The following is a 25,706-nucleotide window of genomic DNA, read 5'->3' as shown; positions in this document are numbered from 1 at the left end:
GCTGCATGACCCACCTTCTCTTGAGATTCAGTTCATGGACAGATGTCCTGACATTTTCCTTTAGAATTTGCTGGTATAATTCAGAATTCATTGTTCCATCAATGATGGCAAGCCGTCCTGGCCCAGATGCAGCAAAACAGGCCCAAACCATGATCCTACCACCACCATGTTTCACAGATGGGATAAGGTTCTTATGCTGGAATGCAGTGTTTTCCTTTCTCCAAATATAACGCTTCTCATTTAAACCAAAAAGTTCTATTTTGGTCTCATCCGTCCACAAAACATTTTTCCAATAGCCTTCTGGCTTGTCCATGTGATCTTTAGCAAACTGCAGACAAGCAGCAATGTTCTGTTTGGAGAGCAGTGGCTTTCTCCTTGCAACCCTGCCATGCACACCACTGTTGTTCAGTGTTCTCCTGATGGTGGACTCATGAACATTAACATTAGCCAATGTGAGAGAGGCCTTCAGTTGCTTAGAAGTTACCCTGGGATCCTTTGTAACCTCGCCGACTATTACACGCCTTGCTCTTGGAGTGATCTTTGTTGGTCGACCACTCCTGGGGAGGGTAACAATGGTCTTGAATTTCCTCCATTTGTACACAATCTGTCTGACTGTGGATTGGTGGAGTCCAAACTCTTTAGAGATGGTTTTGTAACCTTTTCCAGCCTGATGAGCATCAACAACGCTTTTTCTGAGGTCCTCAGAAATCTCCTTTGTTCGTGCCATGATAAACTTCCACAAACATGTGTTGTGAAGATCAGACTTTGATAGATCCCTGTTCTTTAAATAAAACAGGGTGCCCACTCACACCTGATTGTCATCCCATTGATTGAAAACACCTGACTCTAATTTCACCTTCAAATTAACTGCTAATCCTAGAGGTTCACATACTTTTGCCACTCACAGATATGTAATATTGTATAATTTTCCTCAATAAATAAATTACCAAGTATAATATTTTTGTCTCATTTGTTTAACTGGGTTCTCTTTATCTACTTTTAGGACTTGTGTGAAAATCTGATGTTGTTTTAGGTCATATTTATGCAGAAATATAGAAAATTCTAAAGGGTTCACAAACTTTCAAGCACCACTGTAAGGGAAGCTTTTCCCAAGATTAAACGAGAACTGAAGGCAAATTTTTCATTCTCAAAATTCTATTCATCTCATTTTATTAAATATAGAAATGCATTTTTGATCGCTATTTTGTCGCTGCTAGAGCAAGTTATGAGTGTGTGAAATATGCTCTGTAATATATCAGTCCATATGTCGAAGTCACGGCCATAAACGAGATTCGTCGAGACCTGTGCGAGACATCATAGGACGGAAGTAAAACGTACAGCAGAAATCAAAGCGACCAACATCTGCCGACGTTGTCAAAAGACCCGTGCGCCCTCTTTCGAATGCTGATGTAATCAAGCCGGAAGTTTTGTTTGTTTTGATAGCAATCAGGAAAGTTTGAAAAAAGTAGGCAGTAATTGTCATTTAAACTCATTTTTGTGCAATACTTCGTTTGGAAAACAGTTTTCAAAATGGCGGCACTGACACCTGGCTGACACTTCACGTTTCGAAGTCTCGCACAAGTCTCGTGAAGATCGCGCGGATAAGCGACGCCTGCCGTGGACCAAACGAACTAAATTCAACATGGCTAAAAACCGAACAGGCTGATAAGTATCATATTTAATTGCAATTAGTTGCCAATACGAGTCGCGATATAAGGTTACTAAAACCGAAAACGTAATTGAATAACACGTCAGAAATAAAGCAAGTTTAAAAATGGCTTCAGTTCTCGTTTCAGGGAAGCTTTTCCCAAGATTAATAATAATAATAATAATAATAATAATAATAATAAACACAACATGAGACAAAATGTATCTGAAATTAAGAGTTTTAATCAACTTATGAAGTGAATGTTTATCAGTCTTTTCTTTCACCATAAAAAATGATTAGAATAAAAGTTTTCTGAGTACCATTTTGCACTACTTACACTGTTTTTTAATATATATTTATATATCTCACACAAACACACCTTTGCGCCTTGTGCCTTTGTGTATTCAATTGTTTAGTAATACCGTAATTACAATTAAAACATCTTTTAAACATTTGGAAGACATAATTACACATTTATCAGAATCTACATTGTATATCTGTACAAAAGAGGCCCGGAAACAGCCTTGAAAACAGTATCATAAAATTAACTTGGACCAAAAAAAAAAAAATCATATAAATGTACAAAAAAAAAAGTGTGTGCATCATTTTGTCATTTAGGTTCACTTACAGTTTACTTGTAACAACAATGTTATCAGTTCACGTTAGACTTAAAGATATGTATTGCATTTAAGCTCGTTTCAGCTCTCAGGAAGTGCCACGTTTGGCAGCGAGGACAAAACATTGAACACGTTTGCCGGACAGTGTTACACAAACATGGAATAACAAGTTTGAACAGTAAAATGCACATTGAGAGAAGACAGTACCCTGGAGTACTAATCCTGAGATTCATACAGATGTATGTGTGATAAACAGCAGTGGTAAATATAATGTTATTACTTTACGGAACATTCCCTGTCTATTGATTTTTTTTTTTTATTTCATATGGGTGCCAGTATTTATGTCAGCATTTATAAGGCACAGGGTTACAGTATGTGCAGAAAGATACACACTCATATTCTTTCTCTCGCTCTCACACACACTCACACACGTATGTTAGGGACTGCATAAAGTAGCTGACTCACATACATGTCAACCTATACGGAATGTCCATATTTTATACGGATTTGATTCAATAAACGTAGTATACGGGCGTACAAATAAAGTTATAAGGATTCTTTAAAAAAACTTCAATCTTTATTTAGAGCTATAATCAATTCCCACGATGATAAAAGAGCGCATAACATTTACAAACGTACTGTACACCACAGACAGCCAGTAAAGAGTCTTATGAAATCGCGCGTTATCTTGTGGTAGCGAGACTTCGTTCCACTTCTGATCATGCGCACACCATATTGCGAGAATCCCGCCAACCGGGAAGTAACATTTTGTTTAAAACGCGTATTTCCACCTGAGCGACTTTCACTAGCGACTGAAAAGATTCTGAATGGGCACTCCGGCAAGATCAACACAGACACTTGCTGTGACGTGCAGCCTCGTGAGGTATTGGTGCAGACTGCTAAAAAAAGCTGTCATGGAGTACAATTCAGAACATTAGAGTGACACTTTGTGTTTTTGTCAAACATTGGAGCTTTGTATTCATTCTGAAGGTTTATTGTTATTAATATTGAATAAAAAATAACTGGGATATATTGTTAATTATCATTCAAATTTTAGGTAAGTTATTTTAATTTGCATCTTATACGGATTTTATAAGGGAAATACGGATTTTGGAGGTTGGTTATACAGGTTTGATTGACCAAAGGTTGTGGACTCACACATTCACTAGTCGCACTGTGGGGATGTCGGTTAGTCAGGGAAAACCCCGTATCACTACTTGAGCAGGACTATCTCATCCCACTTCACCTTCCGAACAATCCCATTCTGCTGTCCTTTAAATCTAATCAAAACTCAATCCGTATCCCACCCGGCTAGTTAGCTTGAATGCTACAGATCCCGAACGCTTTTGGTCAAAGAAACGCTGGTCACTGAGCTATAAAAAGAGCTCTGGTGATGGACATGAGCTTCAGTATTGCACGCTCTCAGTTTCACAACTGAGCCGACAGATTGATCCTTAAACATCGCAAAAGGATACACAACTGTTTTATTTTACACGCGTGTTCTTTTATCCATTTTCATTGTTAAAGCAGAACTGAAGTCATTTTTAAACTTGCTTTATTTCTTAATTAGCGTGTTATTCAGTTACGTTTTCGGTTTTAGTAACCTTATATCGCGACTCGTATTGGCAACTAATTGCAATTAAATATGATACTCATCGGCCTGTTCGGTTTTTAGCCATGTTGAATTTAGTTCGTTTGGTCCACGGCAGGCGTCGCTTATCCGCGCGATCTTCACGAGACTTGTGCGAGACTTTGAAACATGAAGTGTCAGCCAGGTGTCAGTGCCGCCATTTTGAAAACTGTTTTCCAAACGAAGTATTGCACAAAAACGAGTTTAAATGACGATTACTGCCTACTTTTTTAAAACTTTCCTGACTGCTATCAAAACAAACAAAACGTCCGGCTTGATTGCGTCTTTCGACAACGTTGACAGATGTCGGTCGCTTTGATTTCCGCTGTACGCTTTACTTCCATCCTACGATGTCTCGCACAGGTCTCGACGAATCTCGTTTACGGCCGTTGCTTTGACATATGGACTGATATATTACACAGCATATTTCAAACACTCATAACTTGCTCTAGCAGTGACAAAATAGCGATCAAAAATGCATTCCGATATTTAATAAAATTAGATAAATTGAATTTTGAGAATAAAAAAATTGCCGTCAGTTCAGAGTAACCGAGAAAGCTGGGAATTTAATTTACAGCCTATACAGTAATTTATAGCCTGTTAACTCAAGTTCAGATTTTCAGGATCTAACCCGCACTAATAAAATACTCTCCATCCCCCCCCCCCAAGAAAAAAAAAAAGACTCGTCAGTTAACTTTTGTGAATCCTTGACTTGCAAGTGACGTCAAAGTAAAATAGAAACCCGGATATCGGCCATGTTGGTGGATATACGAATGCGGGGTCAAGCGACATTCCATACAAAACAATCACGCGTGCGCAACTCTCTTTGTTTTTCCACTGCTTTAAGCGTTCTTTTAGCTCTGCCATCTCTTTGTGCTGTATATGGTTGTGGTCACAACAGTACTCGTGACCGTGGCACGTTCCGATTTTTGTGGCTACTGCCTCATAGAACCGAAACGAGGCGAGGTGAGGCAGGAGCCACTATGTCATGATGTAAGAATGAGTGAAACAAGAGCGAAACTTGGTAACCAATCAGTACGTATCCTGATCGAGTTCGATTACCCGTTCTACTTCTTGATAAACTTCGGAACAATCAGAACCATAAGAGAAACCTCGTTATAACTTTGTAGTATCGGAAGATAACTGGCAGATAAAAAGATAAACACCTCGTGGGTCGCCGAGGCTACTGATTCGATATCGAGTGAGTGGTGTTCATTTGAAGAAAATTTACCTTTTGATTATCACAGCTTTCGTTTGGTCCTTCTGAAAGGTTTCATAAGTTTTTTTTTTTTTTTTGAATGTTTTGGCAGATAGATTGAAAAGCCGATATCAAACTTCTGCTATTCGCTTTAATTTTTTTTTTTATTTTAGAGTCTTTACACTACACTTGTGAAACAAAATGTGCTCGTTAGCACTAAATAATGCTTCTAATACCCCTTTTCCACCAAATCAGTTCCAGGGCTGGTTCGGGGCCAGTGCTAGTTCACAACTCGTTCAACTTGCGAACCAGCTGAGAACCAGTTTGCTTTTCCATAGCTCGCGGTGCTAAGGGGAGTCCCGTCATTACGTCGCTGCATACGTCAGTTATGTCGCTGTATACGTCAGTTACGTCGCTACGTTTGCATAAACCTTGGCGCGAATATTGAAGCAAAAACGCGGAAGAAGCAGCAACAACAACAACAATAATAATAATGGATGACTTCGCGTTTGTACAGCTGCTGCTTCTCGTCGCTTAAAAATGGCGATCTTTCGCGGTCTTGCTATTGTTGTTGGTCTTAACAACTCCGCCCCCCTGCTGATGTAAGCGGTTCTTTCCTCTGGCCCAGCAGAGAGCTGGTGCTAGCCTGGAACCGGTTTTTCTGGCCCCAGAGCCAGTTCTTTGTCAGTGGAAACAGAAAACCCGGTTCCAAACTAAGCACTGGCCCCGAACCAGCCCTGGAACTGCTTTGGTGGAAAAGGGGCATAAGACAGACCATTCATAAACAAGTGCTTTCTTTCTTACTATTTTGAAAAGAGAACTAGTTCACAGCACTGAATTTTGAACAAAAGACAGCAAACAAAATCGGTAACCAAAATAGTCCAAGCCCTGATGCTGCTCACAGCTTGGTGATGCTTGCAAGAGATGAAGTGAGTATAATTGAGAACATATATATGCGTGATATTTAGTGTATGGACATGAGATCAGAAAACTTTTATTTATAAACAGTAGCCACATGGACCCACAGGATACCTATTTTTAAATAATATGGGTCAAAACCGTATATATCTATCTTCTCTTTGTATCGAATCTTCGCTCGAGCGTTCAAACCGTAGTAATAAGGAGAAAATTCAGCATTGTTTACAGACGCGCTTTCAGCGCCTGCTGTCCTACTTGCTTTGTATATCCACCATCATAGCGGACGCTCATGATGTAGCGCATTTTGATCACGTGGTTGCAAGTCATCTATTGCTGGTCGACTCGGAAAAAGAAAAAAAAAATCATGCAAGCCCCAACACATACACACAACACACACTGATGCCACTGTGACATTCTGTTCATAGTACAAAGCTCACAGTAGCATCCTTACCAGAAAATATGTTTCTGCACCACCTTAACGAAAGATAAAGGCTATGCGGGTGGTGCAATCAGTAGACTGGGACCAGGAGCTGTGTGCACCATGAGACCAGTCAGAACTCCAGAGAGACCTATGAGAGATCTGTGAGAGATGCCTGTGTTAATTGTAGCACCAACTGAGATGAACTCGGGAGAAATCAGAGAGCCCATGGTAGCGTTAGTTCCTAACGGATTGGCACTGTACACCAATCCTCAACACAAAAATGAGACACACCAGCATCTTGTATGGCTTCCACAGCTTACTTGGATTTCCTGAGCTTCGTACTCTCGCGTCCACGCTCTCTCCTCTCTGACGGTGTGCACTAAGGCCGATGAAACCTGCGACAGAGGTGGTCAAGGGATCCGTTTAGAAAGTGTTGAAGAGAGAACCAAGTGAATGTTGAACGAATAGGCATTTTCTCCTCTTAATAGTGCACAGTGTTACTTCTGAAGCAAGAAAAGACAAAATAAAACAGATGGATGCCAAAGTGGAACACAACTACTTGCTTGATATTTAACCCTCTGGGGTTGAGAGCTTGGCTGGTGAAGCTCAACAGGTTTAGAATGAGTAGGTCATGTATTGAAATAAATATCTTCCTGAGTTTTTTATTATACAAGCATGATAAACATGTTGACAGAAATGTGCCCACTGCCAAATAATATTATAGTTTTTAAATGAACTAAATTAGATGAAACATAAAACTTGCCACCTTCCTCAGTCACACTGGAGTCGGAGCGCTGAGCGCCCACTTACACATTCATAAAAGACTGTTCACATGGTAACGGCAGGATGATCACTTTCACTCTTTCGCTTGGTTTCTCTTTCGTGGTGGGAACTCCCACCGTAAACAGGATAAAATCTGTCAGACAAAGTTCAGGCTATTTGGAAGTAAAACTTTTTGCGAGATGGCATACGGATTTTATGTGCTTTGGATGATTCAGGACAGCAATTCAATTAATTTCATGATTCGGGACAGTGATTCAATTTCAGAGCAGCAAATCAATTCGTGATTCAGGACAGCAATTCATGATTTATTTCATGATTCAGGACAGCGATTCAATTTCAGAACAAAATCAATTCATGATTCAGTTCATGATACAGGACAGCGATTCAATTCATGATTCATTTCATGATTCGGGACAGCATTTCAAATTCAGAACAGAATCAATTCATGATTCATTTCATGATTTAGGACAGCGATTCAATTTCAGAACAAAGAATCAATTCATGATTCATTTCATGATTCGGGACAGCAATTCAATTCATGATTCAGTTCATGATTCAGGACAGCGATTCAATTTCAGAACAAAGAATCAATTCATGATTCAGTTCATGATACAGGACAGCAATTCAAATTCAGAACAGCGATTCATTTCATGATTCAGGACAGTGGTTCAATTCATGATTCATTTCATGATTTGGGACAGCATTTCAAATTCAGAACAGAATCAATTCATGATTCAGTTCATGATTCGGGACAACGATTCAATTTCAGAACAGAATCAATTCATGATTCAGGACAGCAACTCAATTTCAGAACAAAGAATCAATTCATGATTCATTTCATGATTTGGGACAGTGATTCAATTCATGATTCAGGACAGCAACTCAATTTCAGAACAAAGGATCAATTCATGATTCAGTTCATGATTCAGGACAGCGATTCAATTCGATCTTGAGAACTGTGACACTGATGAGCAGTGCCTTTTTTTTTTAAACTTTGACTCGATCCAGCTGAAGATCAATTTGAGTAAGTGTAAATATTTCTTCTATTTCTGATGAGCAGATCGGTTGATATGCGCGCTGTAGTGCATACACAGGAAAAATGACTGAGCAAGCCCGCCCCTGAGTTAAAAGTATTTTCCTCAAAAATAGTTAATTTTGCTCTATTTTGAGTTCAGGAAGTAAAATTTGGAGTTGGAACGGGAGCAAAATTACAGCGTAATTGTGTAACAGAGGTGGTTGTGGCTCTGAACTGAGTAAAATAGTACAAGAGTTAATTTCAAGACCCACTGAATCGAGTCAAATACTAAAATAAAGTCAAACACCAGATAAATGAAGCTGTTGTAAAAAGCAGTTTTAGAACTGTGTTGGAATGTGTGAAAAACAACATGACCTTACCCACTGTGACTTGACCTGATGGGATTAAGAGCTGACAGTGGGAGGGGTTTTCACTCTTCTCATTGAATGGAATGGAATTTTTTACTCTTCTCATTGAATACCCCTCCCACTGCCAACCCTTTATCCCAAAACAATAGGACATCATTTTTTTGATGGCCAGTTAATTGTCCAAATCAATGGAGCAGATTTAAGTTTTTGTGCTTGATACATTCCTAAGACTGAATAGAAATCACCTCAAGGAACCGAAACGGTTCGTCACAATGGGTAAGGGAATGTTTTTTCACACATTCCAACACAGTTCTAAAACTGCTTTTTACAACATCTTCATTTATCTGTTTTTTTTTTTAAAGTACAATCATGACATACAGACTACAGAGATATTATTGTAGCTGAACTTGTGCTGAATAGAAAAAAAAGTCATACGTATGACTTTGAAAATACTGCTTAGATTTGTTGAAATTGACAACAAAATCAGAACATACCAAAATCATTAGCGTGCCAGAAAATATCCTCAGACCCCCGAGGGTTAATCACAGGCGCTTTTGGAATGGAGGAATATTTTCACAGGTCTTCGGACTATCCACCTTTTTTGTGTCTCTGCACTGCAGGAACTGAGAACGATCGTAGTCCTTAGAATGTCATTTTAGGGACTTGTTTTTAAACTCCTACTTCAGGGTAGGTTCTCTCCCAGTACAACAGGAACCATGAGTGACGGCAGTGCATGGTGATGGGTTGAAGACGAGTCAGTGTAGCATCGGTAAGCACCAGTTTTAAAAATCCATTTACAACATTAGCAGTAGAAACAACAGCTCTTAATGTTAGTATTAAAAAAAACGTGTGTGGTGGAGGGGCTGACAAATGTTCCAACAGTGTAGTCGTGGCTTTAATGTATATATACAGTCCTGTGCAAAAGTCGTAGGCACATGTAAAGAAATGCTGTCGACCAAAAATGGCTTAAAAAATAAAAATGAAATGTTTCAACATAAAAAAATACTATAAACAGTAATCAGTAAGCCATAAGAAATAAAACAAAGTCAATATCTGGTGTGAGACGAGACGAACCTTTTGCTTTAAAGGTCCCATGGCATGAAATTTTCACTTTCTGGGGTTTTTTAACGTTAAAATGAGTTCCTCTGACCTTCTTAAGTCACCCCAGTGGCTAGAAATTTCATAATGTGTAAACCAAACTATGCCCAACATTTGAGAATGGCGCATCAAAACGGCGCGTTGAGAAGCTCTTCCCTTGCCAACGTCAGCAAGGGAGATGATCCCCACGCCCCCCCTCTGGATTCCCACCCACTGTATGGATTGCCCGCCCAACTCAAAAGTTGCTGTTTGTCCTACCAAGCCTACTGCGCATGCGCAGAACACATGACTACATTTTGTAGTGAGGAGCCCATAGAAGACACAACATGGAAATTGCGCTGTACATGGATGTGACAACACAGAAAGGAGTCTGTTTTTACTGCCGACGGGAGAGCCCCTGAAGACGCAGTGGCTTAATTTTATTTACTCCAATAATACGCCGTCGAGTCTACCTAAGACGGTGTATGTTTGTCGGAAGCATTTTCCTGAGGAATGTTTCCACAACTTGGGACAGTACAGGGCAGGTTTTGCACATCAACTGTCACTGAAGCCTGGGTCCGTACCAAGCATCCCTGCCGCATCAGCCACAAACACCGAACAAGTGAGTGTATAACTGGTCGTTTTGCCGTGTTTTAAAATCGGTGCGTTAGCCTTGCAATGGCTACATTAGCTGTGCAGCTAACCGCTTCCTGCAGTTAGCCAGGTACTCTGCGCTATAAAACCAAAAAGCATGCAGCATGCTCTGTTAAACTGAGTTTAGTCTGGAAATTGACTGTAACTTATGAGCTTATGTTTTGCCGTGTTTTAAAATCGGTGCGTTAGCCTTGCAATGGCTACATTAGCTGTGCAGCTAACCGCTCCCTGCAGGTTGGCCAGGTACTCTGTGCTACAAAACCAAAAAGCATGCAGCATGCTCTGTTATAATAGCCAATCAAAACAGTTTTTACAAAGACACCCACATTCTTTTTTTAAGTCACTCGTTCATTTTATTTGTTTGTTTAGTAAAAACCCAAATATTTGTTGAATTTATTTTATTTCCTCGCATCGCACCTTAATGACGTCAGCGCGCGGTATTTTTCCCTTCGCGGTTTGTTCCTTCTCTCTCGCCATAGTAAGACACCCACATCCGCTTGTTCTGACCCACTGGAGGTAGCGTCACAGTGCTGTTAGCCAATCATAGGTAACACGTTTACATGTCATGAATATTAATGATAAGACCCGCCCCCACCCTCTACCCTTCCCCGCCTCCTGCTTCTCATTAGCAAAACGACGCACTGGGAAAAGCACTGAAATGGGGCTTTCTCCCAGGAGGCTATATCTACGTGCCGAGGGTTCATTTCGAGAAAGGCTGCGGATAGAACATCCAGAAACCTCCACGAGCCCGTTTAAAGCATCAACAAACCACCATGCCATGGGTCCTTTAAAAAAAAAAAATAGTAGTCTGAGGTCCAGTGAGTGTGGTTTTATGCGGAAATGAGCTGTAGGTTTTACTGAGCGTCTTACAGAACCAGCCACAGTTCTTCTGGACACTTTATCACACTCGCGTCTTCATTTTGCAGCAAAACCCTTCATTATGTTTTCTTTTTTTAATCTGAAAAGTGCTCTCTTATGTGATATGCTGCTCAGATACAAACTTTTTTTTCGGTAACACTTAATTTTGTGCTGGAAAAAAATACAAACATTTGGACTCAAACGTTTTTGTAATGTTTAGACTCGATAACGTAGAAGTCATAAAAAAGAAATCTATAACAAAATTTGTATTGGGGAAAATTAATAATAAAAAGAGTGTCGAAGACTTTTGCGCAGTACTGTATGTGGAAGAAATGCAGCGTGATTTGAAGCGAAATACAAAAATCTTCCTGCTAACGTCGCGCTTGCAACCCGGCTTATGTCGCTTCAGTGTTCCGATTGGTGGTGTGAATACAAACAGAAATTAGAAGGGCACTCGGTAGAGTGTACCGTATATCTCTGCCAAGCCATGTATTATTCACATCAAAATCAAAATCACTTGAACTGAGGATAATACTAAAGCTGTACACCACATTTCATCAAAAGGGGTGTTCACACGGCAACTTTTACTCCGGTGTAGCACCGGGGCTGCCCCGGTAGAGCGTTCACACGGTACAAAGTTATACCGGTGTCGCCCCTGAAAGCTGCTTAAACCGGTACAAATCTAACCCTGCTCGGGAGGTGGTTTAAGAAATTTACTCCGGAGTAAATGCTAGTTTGCGGGGCAGCACCGGTATAAAATGGGCCGTCTGAACGCTACAGGGGTAGACTCGCTACGCGTGAGGAGAGGTGATTACATACGGGCATTGCATAATTTGCATCCTGGTATTTTGCGCTTCCAAAATGGCGAATATCAACAACAACAGAACTCTTTTGTTGTGTCCAGTGTTGCCAGATTGGGCGGTTTTAAGTGCATTTTGGCGGATTTGAACATATTTTGGGCTGGAAAACGTCAGCAGTATCTGGCAACACTGGTGTCTTCATCCACGTTGTTTTCCCGGCGCTTGGTGATGCCATGACAACCGGGAAAAGGAAGTACATTTTCACGCATGCGCATATTTCATTTCCGCATTATTACGGTACTATCGTATAGCACGCTCGCAAAAACTGCCGTGTGAACGCAAGTGGGGCTGCACCGGTGCTAACACGATTCTCTCTAGTAAGCAGGTTTGTGACGTGTGAACGCGTCACAAAATTTACACCGGTGTAAGATATATCGCAACAAAATACATCGGTGCAGCATCAGTGCAAATATGTGCCATGTGAACACCCCTAAAATCCGTTCACTACTTTTTGAGTTATGCTGGGAACAGACCAAAAAAAAAAAAAAATCCTGGATCCGGATACATATCCAGATTTGCATCAAAATCTAATCAATTGTTGCTTGGCCCATGGCCTACCTTTCCTCAAAATTTCATCAAAATCCGTTCACGACTTTCTGAGCTATTTTTGAGGCAAAAGTAAAACAGCCCTTGAAGGTATGTACGGTAGTTCTCGGTGGAGCTCCCCAGTGGGTGCTTCCTCTCAATAAGCCCCTAGAACTGTTTGGTGTGCAGGGTTTCCCCAGGTTCGACCACCATAAATTTAAAGGAACAGTCCACTGTACTTCCATAATGAAATATGCTCTTATCTGAATTGAGACGAGCTGCTCCGTACCTCTCCGAGCTTTGCGCGACCTCCCAGTCAGTCAGACGCAGTCAGACGCGCTGTCACTCCTGTTAGCAATGTAGCTAGGCTCAGTATGGCCAATGGTATTTTTTGGGGCTGTAGTTAGATGCGACCAAACTCTTCCGCGTTTTTCCTGTTTACATAGGTTTATATGACCAGTGACATGAAACAAGTTCAGTTACACAAATTGAAACGTAGCGATTTCCTATGCTATGGAAAGTCCGCACTATAATGACAGGCGTACTAACACCTTCTGCGCGCTTCGGCAGCACATTGATATCTGAGCTCCGTATCAATGCGCTGCCGAAGCGCGCAGAAGGTGTTAGTACGCCTGTCATTATAGTGCGGACTTTCCATAGCATAGAAAATCGCCACGTTTCAATTTGTGTAACTGAACTTGTTTCATATCACTGGTCATATAAACCTATGTAAACAGGAAAAACGCGGAAGAGTTTGGTCGCATCTAACTACAGCTCCAAAAAATACCATTGGCCATACTGAGCCTAGCTACATTGCTAACAGGAGTGACAGCGCGTCTGACTGACTGGGAGGTCGTGCAAAGCTCGGAGAGGTACGGAGCAGCTCGTCTCAATTCAGATAAGAGCATATTTCATTATGGAAGTACGGTGGACTGTTCCTTTAAGACCTTTTTAAGACCACTTAAATGAGAATTAAGACCTACATCGCACCCATTATGCGGCCATAGAACACCAGATCAAATTCCCAATAATGACAAATGTTTCAAGTAAAAATACTTTTATTATAAAGGTTATATACTTAAAAGTCATTATGTGCATTGCTTGTCGAATCTTCACATTCAAGACAAGCAAGACCGAATTTTGTTCTGTAAGACGTTTTGTTTTTTCCACAGGAGAATGTTGTAGCGACTTCCGAGTCTGGGAACATAGACTTAAAGAGTTCGCTTATGCCCTCATTCGAGCTGTACGAGTGGTGTTCCATAATTGTTTTTAAAATCCAGAGCATCTCTGCCCGAAGTGTCGGGGTTCCACCGACACCCATCATGCCACTGCTGGGCCCTTGTGTTGTTGCTAGCCTTGCCGATGATGTCTGGCTTGGCTGATGCTGCTGACGTTCGACAGTGGTGCTAGTGCCAAATCCAGGTGCATTCGGAGATTGAACCGTGCAGAACTGAGCGATGGGCTGGTGGCAGTGGAGGGCAGATGCAATGTGCTTTGAGCTCTTCATGTGAGACTCTAAAGCGAAATGATCTATAGTGGACAACTTGAAGGTCTTTCGACAAACACAGCATCTTGCTTCAACGTCGCTTCCAGGAACCTCCCTCACCCAATCACGATATCTTTCATCTGAAAGCCGCTGCTGATTAAAACGACACTTCCCCATGCTGCGATTCGCAGAGTCTCCTCTCCACCACGGACTCCGACGATTGTGCCGGCGAGAAAATGTATCAATATTGTTTCTTTCTTTGCACATACTCCAAGAAATTCACTGATGTTGCGCAAAACCCACGTTTTCACATTGTAGAATAGTATGAGTAAATTTAAGACCTTTGTTTAAAAAATTAAGACTTGAGCAAAGCAATTTAAGACTCTTTAAGGCCTTAATTTTGGAATATTAAATTTAAGACTTTTTTAAGACCCCGCGGCTACCATGGTGTCAAAGTGTGTCAGGCTGATGCTTCAATCCTGCTCAAAAAAAAATAAATCCCGCCAATTATTGACCTACAGTACATCTGTAGCATTGATGTGAAAATGTAATTAAGTGACGTGCTACTCTACAGGTACTGGTCGATGTGTTTGTTTCTTGGGATGCACAAAAAACAAAGTTCACGCTTGTGTTACCAACAGAATTGGACGTGAAAGTACGTATGTGTCGATGATTTACCTGGTATATATCCTGCTGTCCTCATGGACCTCCATCTCCGAACTCTTAAACTCATTTAACTCCTTTCTGATAGCAGCCTGCAGTTAAAGAGGGAAGACAAATATCCTCAATAAACAAACTGACACAAACCGAGAGACGCATCGAGGATTAAGAAAAGTTAAGATTCATATTCAATCTTTCTATTCATGCTCAAGGATCAGTAAAGAGTTCAGCCTGACTTACACGACCATTCAAAAGTTTGGGGTCACCCACCCAGACAATTTTGTGTTTTCCATGAAAAGTCACACTTTTATTTACCACCATAAGTTGTAAAATGAATAGAAAATATAGTCGAGACATTTTTCTGGCCATTTTGAGCATTTAATCGACCCCACAAATGTGATGCTCCAGAAACTCAATCTGCTCAAAGGAAGGTCAGTTTTATAGCTTCTCTAAAGAGCTAAACTGTTTTCAGCTGTGCTAACATGATTGTACAAGGGTTTTCTAATCATCCATTAGCCTTCTGAGGCAATGAGCAAACACATTGTACCATTAGAACACTGGAGTGAGAGTTGCTGGAAATGGGCCTCTATACACCTATGGAGATATTGCACCAAAAACCAGACATTTGCAGCTAGAATAGTCTTTTGCCACATTAGCAATGTATAGAGTGCATTTCTGATTAGTTTAAAGTGATCTTCATTGAAAAGAACAGTGCTTTTCTTTCAAAAATAAGGACATTTCAAAGTGACCCCAAACTTTTGAACGGTAGTGTATGCTACGTTCATGCAGGCTTGTAGTACTCGAGTAAGGACTCGTGACTTGAGCACTGATGACTTGGATTCGGACTCGTAAATTGGAGACTCTGATTTTTTTTTTCTTTATTTTTTGTAACGTGCCATAATAATTTGGCATTTTTATATCTATATTCATTTTTATACGAATTTTGTCCAAGAGAATGCACATTCACCTGTTCATATGTCATGTTCAGGAACAAACTAGCATTAATGGCGGAGAGAACGCCGCTAGGATTGTCTGCTTTGCTTATACGGACTTCTCGTGCAGTGGGGAAAAATGCACTGCTATGTTTTCCAGATGGAGAAGAACTATCGAGGAGACGACGGGGACGACCTCGAACTTCAATCGTCATTTGGCGAGGCTCCATCCAGAGAACGAAGTGACGCGCTATGTTCATTGCTCTGTTGATAGTGGGCGGGGCTTTCTTGCTGAGTGATGAACTAGCTAGTGTTAACCCTCTCTCATGTTATTTGGCCTGTTGATAGTGGGCGGGGCTTTCTTTCTGAGCGATGAGCAAGCTTTTTATCTGTAGCCTGTTAACTAAAATAGGGCAGTCGAGCAGGAACGTTAGTCCGACACAGTAGCAGAGACGCTTTCACATACCGTAAAGGCAGCAACAGTTACCATCAAATGGTGCGGTTGGAGTCTTGTTCACGGACTCGACTCGAAATTTTCTTTCATGGCTCGGACTTGACTCGACTACATCGCTGTGTTCACATGACAGTCATTTTCTTCGTAATGATTAGATTATTTATCATTCCCTTCTACACTCAGCAAAGTGTGACCTTCTCAATCAGTTTCGCCGCAATGACACTTTTCTACCTCTAGGAGTTTCCACATACACAAATAAAAGGCGTTCTAAATACGCCCGCATCCTCACACACAAGAATAACCTGCTAATGTAGATCTGACATGTCGAAACACTGCTGATAAACGACGGCTGATAAATGAGACCCTGAGATGAACTGGACCTGGATCGGATTAGTGCTAAAACTAAACTGTGCAGATTGGGAATCCCTGGACGATTACGACGTGATCCGTTGTGTACCTTATCAGCAGGGGTGAGTTTAGTCCAGGGTTTATCTGCACGTCGGTCGTAGTCTTCAGCATGCGTGCACTCCACGTACTCGTGGAAACGGAGAATCTTTCTGGCCTGGAGCTCAGCTACTGTGGGCCTCTGAGACAACTGCAGGAACAAAATATACCGTAGTAATATACATAAAAGGGAAAGGTGGGGGGAGAGAGAGAGAAAGGAGGGGGGTCCTAACCTTTCTTGTAAGTCTGCGTTTGATCTCACTTCGCTCAGCTCGTCTGTCCGCCTCATTCTTGGCTAGAACAAGAAGCAAATAGTTTGTTTAGCTGAGGAAAACGTCCATGCTCGCTCACACACACACCTCACACGCAGAGTTCTGCAGAAATTCATCTGAAGAGCTGGCTGCCATCCAGGAGTCTGGCTGCCATCCAGGAGACTCCATGCAAGGCATCTTTTCCACTAACCCCAGCTCCCGACCATAGACTCAAATGATTCTGAGCAAGAAGAAATAATACTCCGATGGAATTTTTGCATGCTGAGTGGATACACTTTACCTAACTGTACGCGGTTTGCCGAACCCGTGCCTACAACATGGCTTGTCCTTGACTCGCAAGTGACATCAAAATAAAATAAAAACCCAGATGTCGGCCATGTTGGTGGCGATACAAATGAGGGGTCGAGCAACATTCCATACAAAACACAGTCACGCGTGCGCAACTCTCTTTGTTTTTCTGCTGCTTTAAGCATTCTTTTAGCTCTGCCATATCTTTAGGCTGTATATGGCCGTGGTCACAACAGTACTCGTGACTGTGGCACGTTCCGATTTTTTAGAATTCCGTCCAAAGAGGGCGAGGAAACTCTGAGGCTTAGTACGGAAAGAAGACGAGCACGGCTGAACAACATCGGCAGGGCTGATCTAACACCAAAACAGCTTGTCTTTGCAGTGATCATTTTATCTCAGGCGAGATTCAAAAGCTCCCTCGATAATATCATGGAAGAATTTTATTTTGTGTTGCTAGAATTTTGCTAGGAAATGAGCGTTCTCTTGTCGTGGTTCACTCGGTCGTTGTTATAATTTTAACACGTGTATTACCATTTCGCTTCGAGGAGCGCCAGCAAAATTATACGATAGAAACAATCCAGACTGGGCACCCACTCAGAAAATGGGCTACGTTTTGTCCAAGGTCGGACTTGATTCTTCGGCAGCCAAACCAGATAGAACGTGATATATATCTGGGTACTTGATGGTCGGTAGAAGCGTCTTATCTTCAGAAGTCTGACATTTTTAAATAACATGGGTCAAAACCACACATATCTATCTTCTCTTTGTATCGAATCTTTGCTGGATCGTTCAAATCGTGGTAATAGTGAGAAAATTCAGCATTGTTTACAGACACGCTTTCAGCGGCTGCCGTCCTTGTTGCTCTGTATATCCACCATCATGGCAGACGTTCAGGACGTAGCACATTTTGATCGCGTAGTTGCAAGTCATCTATTCGTCCTTTCTCTTTCTTAATTAAGAAAAAAAAAAAAAACTTTCCTAGGCGTGACAGCATTCTTAACTAAGGCTACACCCACACGACAACGGCAACGAGATTTTTTTTTTTTAAATATCGCATCCACATGGGCAACCTATCAGTTAAATTTCAGGTCCATATGGCAACGCAACGCTTGCTGAAAACAATGCAATACACATGCCACACCTCTAGGGGCACTGTAAGACGGTCCCAGCGGAGACACCAGAACAATAGAAGAAGTAGGATGCATACGCATAAACCCCTTCTTCTACCCGGCAAAGCACTCACAGGAACAAACACACAACAACAAGACGAATATGGCTGCGACTACGCGAGGAAATCGTGCCTTCTGTGTACAAATTAGTTTAATTAGTGTGCATAGTTTTATATAACTTAATTTTCTTATTGTGTGTGAACATTTTGAAAAGCAGTCTTATCCAACAAAAAAAAGGAATTCAAGAAATGGTTCAGTTACTTGTTTATTTAAAAGAAAAGCTGTATACAAAAGTGAATGCAATGCAGTGGTTCATACAAAACAGCGAGAGTGCTGCTTGTTCTAGTCATGTGGTTGTGACGTCATCGTAAACAAATCTGTTCTACTCATCCAGACGACTTCGCAACGGCGCCGTTGCCAGATCTTTCCACTCTGGAACCCGTTCTCAAAAAATTTCATTTTGGGGCACCCAAAACGCCGGTGTCGTGTGGACGCCAGGCCGAAACGATAAACAATTTTATCAGATTCACCTGAATCCGTTGCCGTGTGGACAGGGCCTAAATAGCTTGATTTTACTGTGAATGACGAGCATTAACCTTTAAAGGAACAGTCCACCGTACTTCCATAATGAAATATGTTCTCTGAATTGAGACGAGCTGCTCCATACCTCTCCGAGCTTTGCGCGACCTCCCAGTCAGTCAGACGCGCTGTCACTCCTGTTAGCAATGTAGCTAGGCTCAGTATGGCCAATGGTATTTTTTGGGGCTGTAGTTAGATGCGACCAAACTCTTCCACGTTTTTCCTGTTTACATAGGTTTATATGACCAGTGACATGAAAAAGTTCAGTTACACAAATTGAAACGTGGCGATTTTCTATGCTATGGAAAGTCCGCATTATAATGACAGGCGTACTAACACCTTCTGCGCGCTTCAACAGCTCATTGATACCTTCACTCCTGTTTTCCTCCTCTCCCCCACCCCCCTGACCACAGCACTGATGTTTCCAGTCACATTGGCTGTGTATTGACGGAAGTCAGGGGGGGCGGGGGAGAGGGGGGAGAGGGGGAAAACAGGAGTGAAGGTATCAATGAGCTGTCGAAGCGCGCAGAAGGTGTTAGTACGCCTGTCATTATAGTGCGGACTTTCCATAGCATAGAAAATCGCCACGTTTCAATTTGTGTAACTGAACTTTGCTTCATATCACTGGTCATATAAACCTATGTAAACAGGAAAAACGTGGAAGAGTTTGGTCGCATCTAACTACAGCCCCAAAAAATACCATTGGCCACATTGCTAACAGGAGTGACAGCGCGTCTGACTGACTGGGAGGTCGCGCAAAGCTCGGAGAGGTACGGAGCAGCTCGTCTCAATTCAGAGAAGAACATATTTCATTATGGAAGTACGGTGGGCTGTTCCTTTAACCATGCAGTCTCAAAAGGATGGCTATATAACGGCTGATCAGTTAAAAGGAACTGTGCTGATCAATCTGCAGCGGACATAAAAAGTCGACACGGAAATCAAAAGTCTGTTGAAATGGCAGGCTTTTTTTAAAAGCTAAGATGAATCGTGTCAAACTTGAAACGTTTTCCAGCGCCGTCGTGAAATTACAATGTATAAAAATTAAGAAAAAAAAAAGGTATGGAAAATAAACTGGTTGTATAAATGTGCACACCATTTTCTCAAAACTACTCATACACCTGCCAACAGTGAGATTCTGATTAACTCTAAATAAAGACCAGCTGCTTCTACAGGACTTTCTTGACACCTTCATGGTTTCATGTGACTGCTGGTCCACAACGAGCTCATAAAGCACGTAAAGCATCTCACTTGTCGAAAGATATCGATCAAGAAAAGGGTACAAAAGAATTTCCGAATCGTTAGTTGTACCATGGAAGACTGTGATGACAATCATTAACTAATTTTGGACGTCCCTCCAAAATTGATAAAAGGACAAGACAAAACCTTACCAGGGAGGCTGCCGAGAGACCTCCGGCAACATTCAAGGAGGTGAAGGAATATCTGATGAATACTGATTACTGTCCGCATGTAACAACAACCTCTCGTATTCTTCATGTCAAGGCTATGGGGTAGGGGGGCTAGATGGAAGCCCTTTCCTCACAAAAAAAAAAAAATCCCCAAACCCAACTAAATCACCTCAAACCATGTGACAAAATGTGAACACTTCCAAAAGGTATTCCATATTCCCAAAAGAACACCATACGCAATATGAAGCATGGTGTTGGCAGCATCATACTTTATGGCTGGTTTTTTTTCAGTCAGATCTAGGCCTTTTATAGCCTAGGTCACAACCGGACGTACGATTTTTTGGCCATGCGATTTTTGGCGTTTCCCAAATCGCTGCGTTTTTTTTTTTTGTTCGTGGAGAAAGACGCACGTTGGCCGTAAGTTTGTCTTGCAACCTGAAAAAAAAGTAAGCGCCTGTAGAGTTTGTTTGACATGACAAAGAACCTCTGCGGCCGGTCTGCGGCCAGTCTACGGCTCGAAAATCAGCATGTCACACACGCGCCCTCCGTGCGTTTCTTGCGTTTTTTGCACGTAGACCGGCCGTAGGAGCACGTACGGCCGGTTGTGACCGAGGCTTCCAAGGTGAAGCGACTCATGAACATCTACGAACACCTGTTGATTTCAGTGCACAAAGTTCAGGCGTCTGCTATTAAGATGAAAATGAAAAAGAATTTCACCTTTTCAGTATGACAATGACCCAACGCAAACATCCAAAAAAAAAAAAAGACTTAACCAAAAGGTCATCAGTGTTTCTGAATGGCCTCGCCATTACGGCTCTAGAATGTTTTTGGAAGAAAGAGTGGGCAAACATTGCCAAGTCAAGATGTTGATGCTGGTCGACTCTTACCCAAAGATCCTGAGAGGTGTAATGGTGTTTAGGATTAGTTTCGTAAAGGTATTAGTTTTGGGCTGTACACACGTATGTGTGATGGTGGATTAGGGCCATTGTAGGTATAACAAACAAACAAACAAACAACGGAGCTAACGGAGGGGGTAATATTCTGAAAAGGAAACTCAGAGTTTCCAAAATGAAAGCTGTAAATTTACGAGAAAAATCTTGGACATTCTCTGCGAAAACAATCACATGCTTCCCGGCTGCAGTGCATTCTGAGAAATGTAGCTGAAAACCTCAGCGCTTTATTCTTTTACACTGCGTGATTGATCAGGAAAGACTCCATTTCCGATAATTTTCGACTGTGACGCGAGATTTTAATATAGGTAGGTCCATAGGTTACCTGATTAAATTTTGGGGGGAATTGGGTCAAGGTGAAGGTCACCGGAAAGGTCAACCTTTCGGTCAAAATAACATTTTCCATTACAAAAACGGCTGCCGATAGACAAGGTTTACTATTATGAGCATATAGGAACTCCCATATGGCCTTTCATTTGGCGCCATGATCTTTGACCTTGAAAGGTCAAACTCAAGGTCAAGGATTTTCAGAGGGCTGTAATTTGAAAGCGGTTGATGGTAGACAGATATTTACTAGGGGTGGGACATTAACGCGTTAATTAAGATTAATTAATTTCAAACAAATTAATTCGTTAAAAATATTAACGCATTTTATCGCAGTTTGCATGCCAAACAACCCGGAACCGTTGTTAGTGCACCGTGTTATGGTGTGACAAATATACTGACGCACACAGTTCCAGTTACAGCAATGGAGCCTGAAAGCGCGCCGGGTCTGCTGGATGGTAAATTTATATTCAAAAAACGACCCGATGGAACTGTTGATAAAATTGCAAACTGTGCAGAAAGGAGTTTGCTCATCACAGAAGCTCGTCAACTTTACGGTACCATTTAAGTGCCAAGCATGTCACCGCGATTACTGAAACAGCTGCAGCTCGAGGTAGCAGTTCTGGTCAGCAGTGCAAACTTGAAGAAATGGCTGGATTCCAGAAGAAAACGAGCAGGGCAACGTCGGAAAATTTAACGAGCACACTGGCCAAGTGGATTGCCCTGGACTGCAGACCGCTATCGGTGGTAGAAGACAAGGGTCTACGAGATGTACTGCAGATTGCGGCGTGTGATACAGAAGGTAACAACTAAAATGGTTAGTAAAATGGCACTGAAACTTTAGTCTCTTCAGTTTTGGACAGGGACCTTACCTTTGTTTATTCTTGCAAAATGAAGTGCAATTTATTGTTTACAGCCATTAAATGAGCTTGAATCTAAAAATCATGTCTGTGTATTATTTGAACTCTTCACATATTTAGTTACATAAAATAAATGTTGCTTTTGGGGCAAATACGGTAGTGCGATTAATTAAGATTAATTAATTACAAAGCCTGTAATTAATTCGATTATTTTTTTTTATCTAGTCCCACCCCTAATATTTACCAGTATTAACTCCTAGGAAGCGCCATATGGGCTTTCATTTGGCACCATGATCTTTGACCTTGAGTGACCCTGAAAGGTCAAACTGAAGGTCATGGGTTTTCAAAGGGCTATAGACCCTTCCCACGTGACGTCATGACAAACGCGGCCGCCATTTTGGACATGAACTACCAGTAGTCTACCACAGCCAACAACGAGGAACGACGGCGAAGCATCGAAAGGAATATAGCCATCAAAGAAAGTTTTTACTTTCAGCAAGACTTCCATCATGCCATTATATTGTTGTGCACCTGGATGTAGTAACCATCAACACACAAGGCAAGATTTATCATTTTATCGGATCCCGACAGATGCTGACCGACGGAGAAGATGGATGGTCTCTAAAATATTGGCAAAATGATGTTTATTGACATAGCAATCGTGTGTAACGGGCAGCATTTGCATATCCGAAGTGTTGTGATTACATCAACGATAAAATAAACCGATATGACAACGACTGCTGCTGCCAGGTCGGGGACACAAACTAGTAGAAAGGAAGTGTGCCAACAGTGCCAACACACTTCCTTAGTGGTCGATTCTACTTTAAGGTAAGATGCATTTAATTATTCGTCTGCTGTGGGTTTGGAATCGGTAGCCTGACCGATTCGTTCATGTTTGTTGTGCCATTTGTTTGTTGACGCGTGTTGAAATGGAAGATTGGTTGTTGACATGATTTCCAGTGATGCTTTGGTGCTGCTGTGGATCAGATGTGTTGAGTAGCCTGACTGTTTTTTTTTTTTCTTGCGTGTGGTATCATTGTTGACGCGAGGTTGTTTTTTGAACATGCCAATGCGGACACGATTTCCCCTGATGAGTTATGATTTCAGACGCGATGCGTGTGTGGAGTCCGTGTGATATGTGCGTAAGATAGGCTTCTCATGTGTTTGGAGATCCGCGCTCTGAGATAAGCGCAAGCACCCCCCCCAAGGGAAAAAAAGGGACCCCCCCGAAAATATCGGCATAGTTCAAACACTGGGTTGGAGAAAGTAATGGCAAATAGTGAGTGCACAAACCATAGAAGGTAAACTGTACACAGCGCCAGGGCAGTGTGATGGTATGTCTACTTTTAGATTGTGTTAGCTAATCAATGAACACACTCGTCACTCGACGAGTTTCATGTCTTTACGACGGATACTTAAATGTGTGTTAGGTATTATTGTTGCAGTCTAAGCAGTCATTGTAGCAGCTAGATGAGCGAGAACCGAAAGGGTCTGTGCCATAAACCGTTATTTCTTCATGTCCAAAATGGCGGTCGCGTTTACGAAGGTCACATGAGTGAAAACAGTCTATAGCTTTAAAATGGCTCATGATAGCCAGATGTTTACCATTATCAACATATAAGAAGTCCCACATGGGCTTTCAGTTGCCACCATGACCTTCGACCTTGAAATGTTAAACTCAAGGTCATGAATTTTCATAGGACTATAACTTGACGGCTGATGATTGAGAAATATTACCATGATCGACATACAGGTATAAAATAAGTGCTGCTGGGCGAGGTTTGTTTTTTTTTTTCTTGGAATGCTCCCCTCTCCTTCAGCTCTGCATTTCTTTTCTTTTCCCTACAATGGCCCCTTATGCAACTACATTATTGCAGGTTTTTTATTTTTCCCTTCTTCCCTTAAAAGTTTCTCACTTTATTTGTATCCTTCACTACTTCATATTAAAGGTAGGAAAAGCTCGGACATGATTTATCTCAGCTTCATTTTGTAACTTCACAAAAACCTGCCACTTTAATAGAGGCGTGTGGGCTCTTTATATCCACTCTGTGTAGAGACAGGGAGGAGGGGTGAACAGGCTACCATTCGAACTCGGATCAGATGAATACCCAGTGTAAACATGTACCGTATTTTCCGGACTATACGTCGCTCCGGAGTTTAAGTCGCATCAGCCAAAAAATGCATTATGAAGACGAAAAAAACATATATACGTCGCACCGGACTACAAGTCGCACTTTTTTGAAGGGTTATTCTATCCATAGAATCTGTGATTCTATCTGATAAGCAGCGCGTGGTTACTGCGCGACTGCATTGTTTATTTAATAAACGAACAGCTGAGCAGTGATAACGCGCCCTTTGCCCTGTAAGTAGCCTAGTCTGATTATTTTAAATATCTATTACTATCTTTAATACTATCACTATCGTTATTACTAATAGCCTATATTATTATTATAACTAATATTAGTAGCCTATTACTGATGCATTCATCAGTTTGCTTTTAGAATATTTTTACCGGTAGGGCTTATTATCGCCCCATGGCTCTTTCATCTTTGTTATTAAAGCTGTAGTCATCATCGAGGAGTGTCATTCTTCATTTTTGTCGAATTTTATTTCATCAAATCAGAGGTCAAGTAGGCTATAGGTATATCATCTCCAAAGACAGGTTCGGTAGTAAAAACAACCGTCTAGTGAAAAAAAAAAACAACAACCACCGCTCAGAGAAAAAAACAGGCAGAAAGTGTGCCTGCCAGTTAACGTCACATCAGACAAAAACATTAAACGTTATTCAGACCAGGGTTTTTTCTAGAAAAATTTAGTATGAGGGCGCTCACCATGGCGAGGGAGCGAAGCGGGGGGGGGAGATGGTGCCGGTTGTCCCCCCCCCCCAGCCGTGCAAAGCCTTTGAAAAATGCTCCAATGGGACATTCTGAGGCTATCTGAGAGGGAAATTGTAACAAATTGTCTGTCAACATTGAAAAAGAAAGAAGTAATCTTCTAATGCCCCGGACAGTCTTTGGCTTTCTTCCGTTTCGTGCCGCGGGATGACATCTTTAAATGCCCAAGTGTCAACAAAAACAACTCGCGAACTACTTCTGTCAAAAGCTCCCGCGCCGGTGGGTGAAAGGTCATTCAGTCTCGAGAAATCTCGCTCTACAAGTCAGCTGACCTTGTATGTAACCCATGTCAAATCTAGCGAGAGCAGCCGCGACAAGTAAACACCTAAACAACATGGCGCCTCGGTCTGGAAAACGCCAATTCGGATTGTTTTTGCACCGTCTGGCGGTGTATCTACTACGATTGGAATATTTTT

General features: G+C 41.6%; 1 protein-coding gene across 8 annotated transcripts in view; it reads right to left on the bottom strand.

Annotated features, from left to right (window-relative positions):
- Window positions 1-1,870: 1,870 nt before the first annotated feature.
- Window positions 1,871-25,706, bottom strand: part of phactr4a (phosphatase and actin regulator 4a) — a 211,364-nt gene continuing 187,528 nt past the window's right edge. For all 8 annotated transcript variants that reach the window (XM_060904802.1, XM_060904803.1, XM_060904801.1 and 5 more), the window contains 4 exons: window positions 16,782-16,843; window positions 16,562-16,699; window positions 14,737-14,813; window positions 1,871-6,827 (listed from right to left, as the gene is read on the bottom strand). In XM_060904802.1, the coding sequence (XP_060760785.1) occupies window positions 6,812-6,827; window positions 14,737-14,813; window positions 16,562-16,699; window positions 16,782-16,843 (293 nt within the window). In that variant the 3' untranslated portion in view covers window positions 1,871-6,811. The remainder of the gene's footprint in view (window positions 6,828-14,736; window positions 14,814-16,561; window positions 16,700-16,781; window positions 16,844-25,706) is intronic.

The sequence above is a fragment of the Neoarius graeffei genome, chromosome 22, assembly GCF_027579695.1.
Source record: "Neoarius graeffei isolate fNeoGra1 chromosome 22, fNeoGra1.pri, whole genome shotgun sequence".
NCBI classification, from domain to species: Eukaryota; Metazoa; Chordata; class Actinopteri; order Siluriformes; family Ariidae; genus Neoarius; species Neoarius graeffei.
This window is presented reverse-complemented; position numbering and strand designations above follow the sequence as displayed.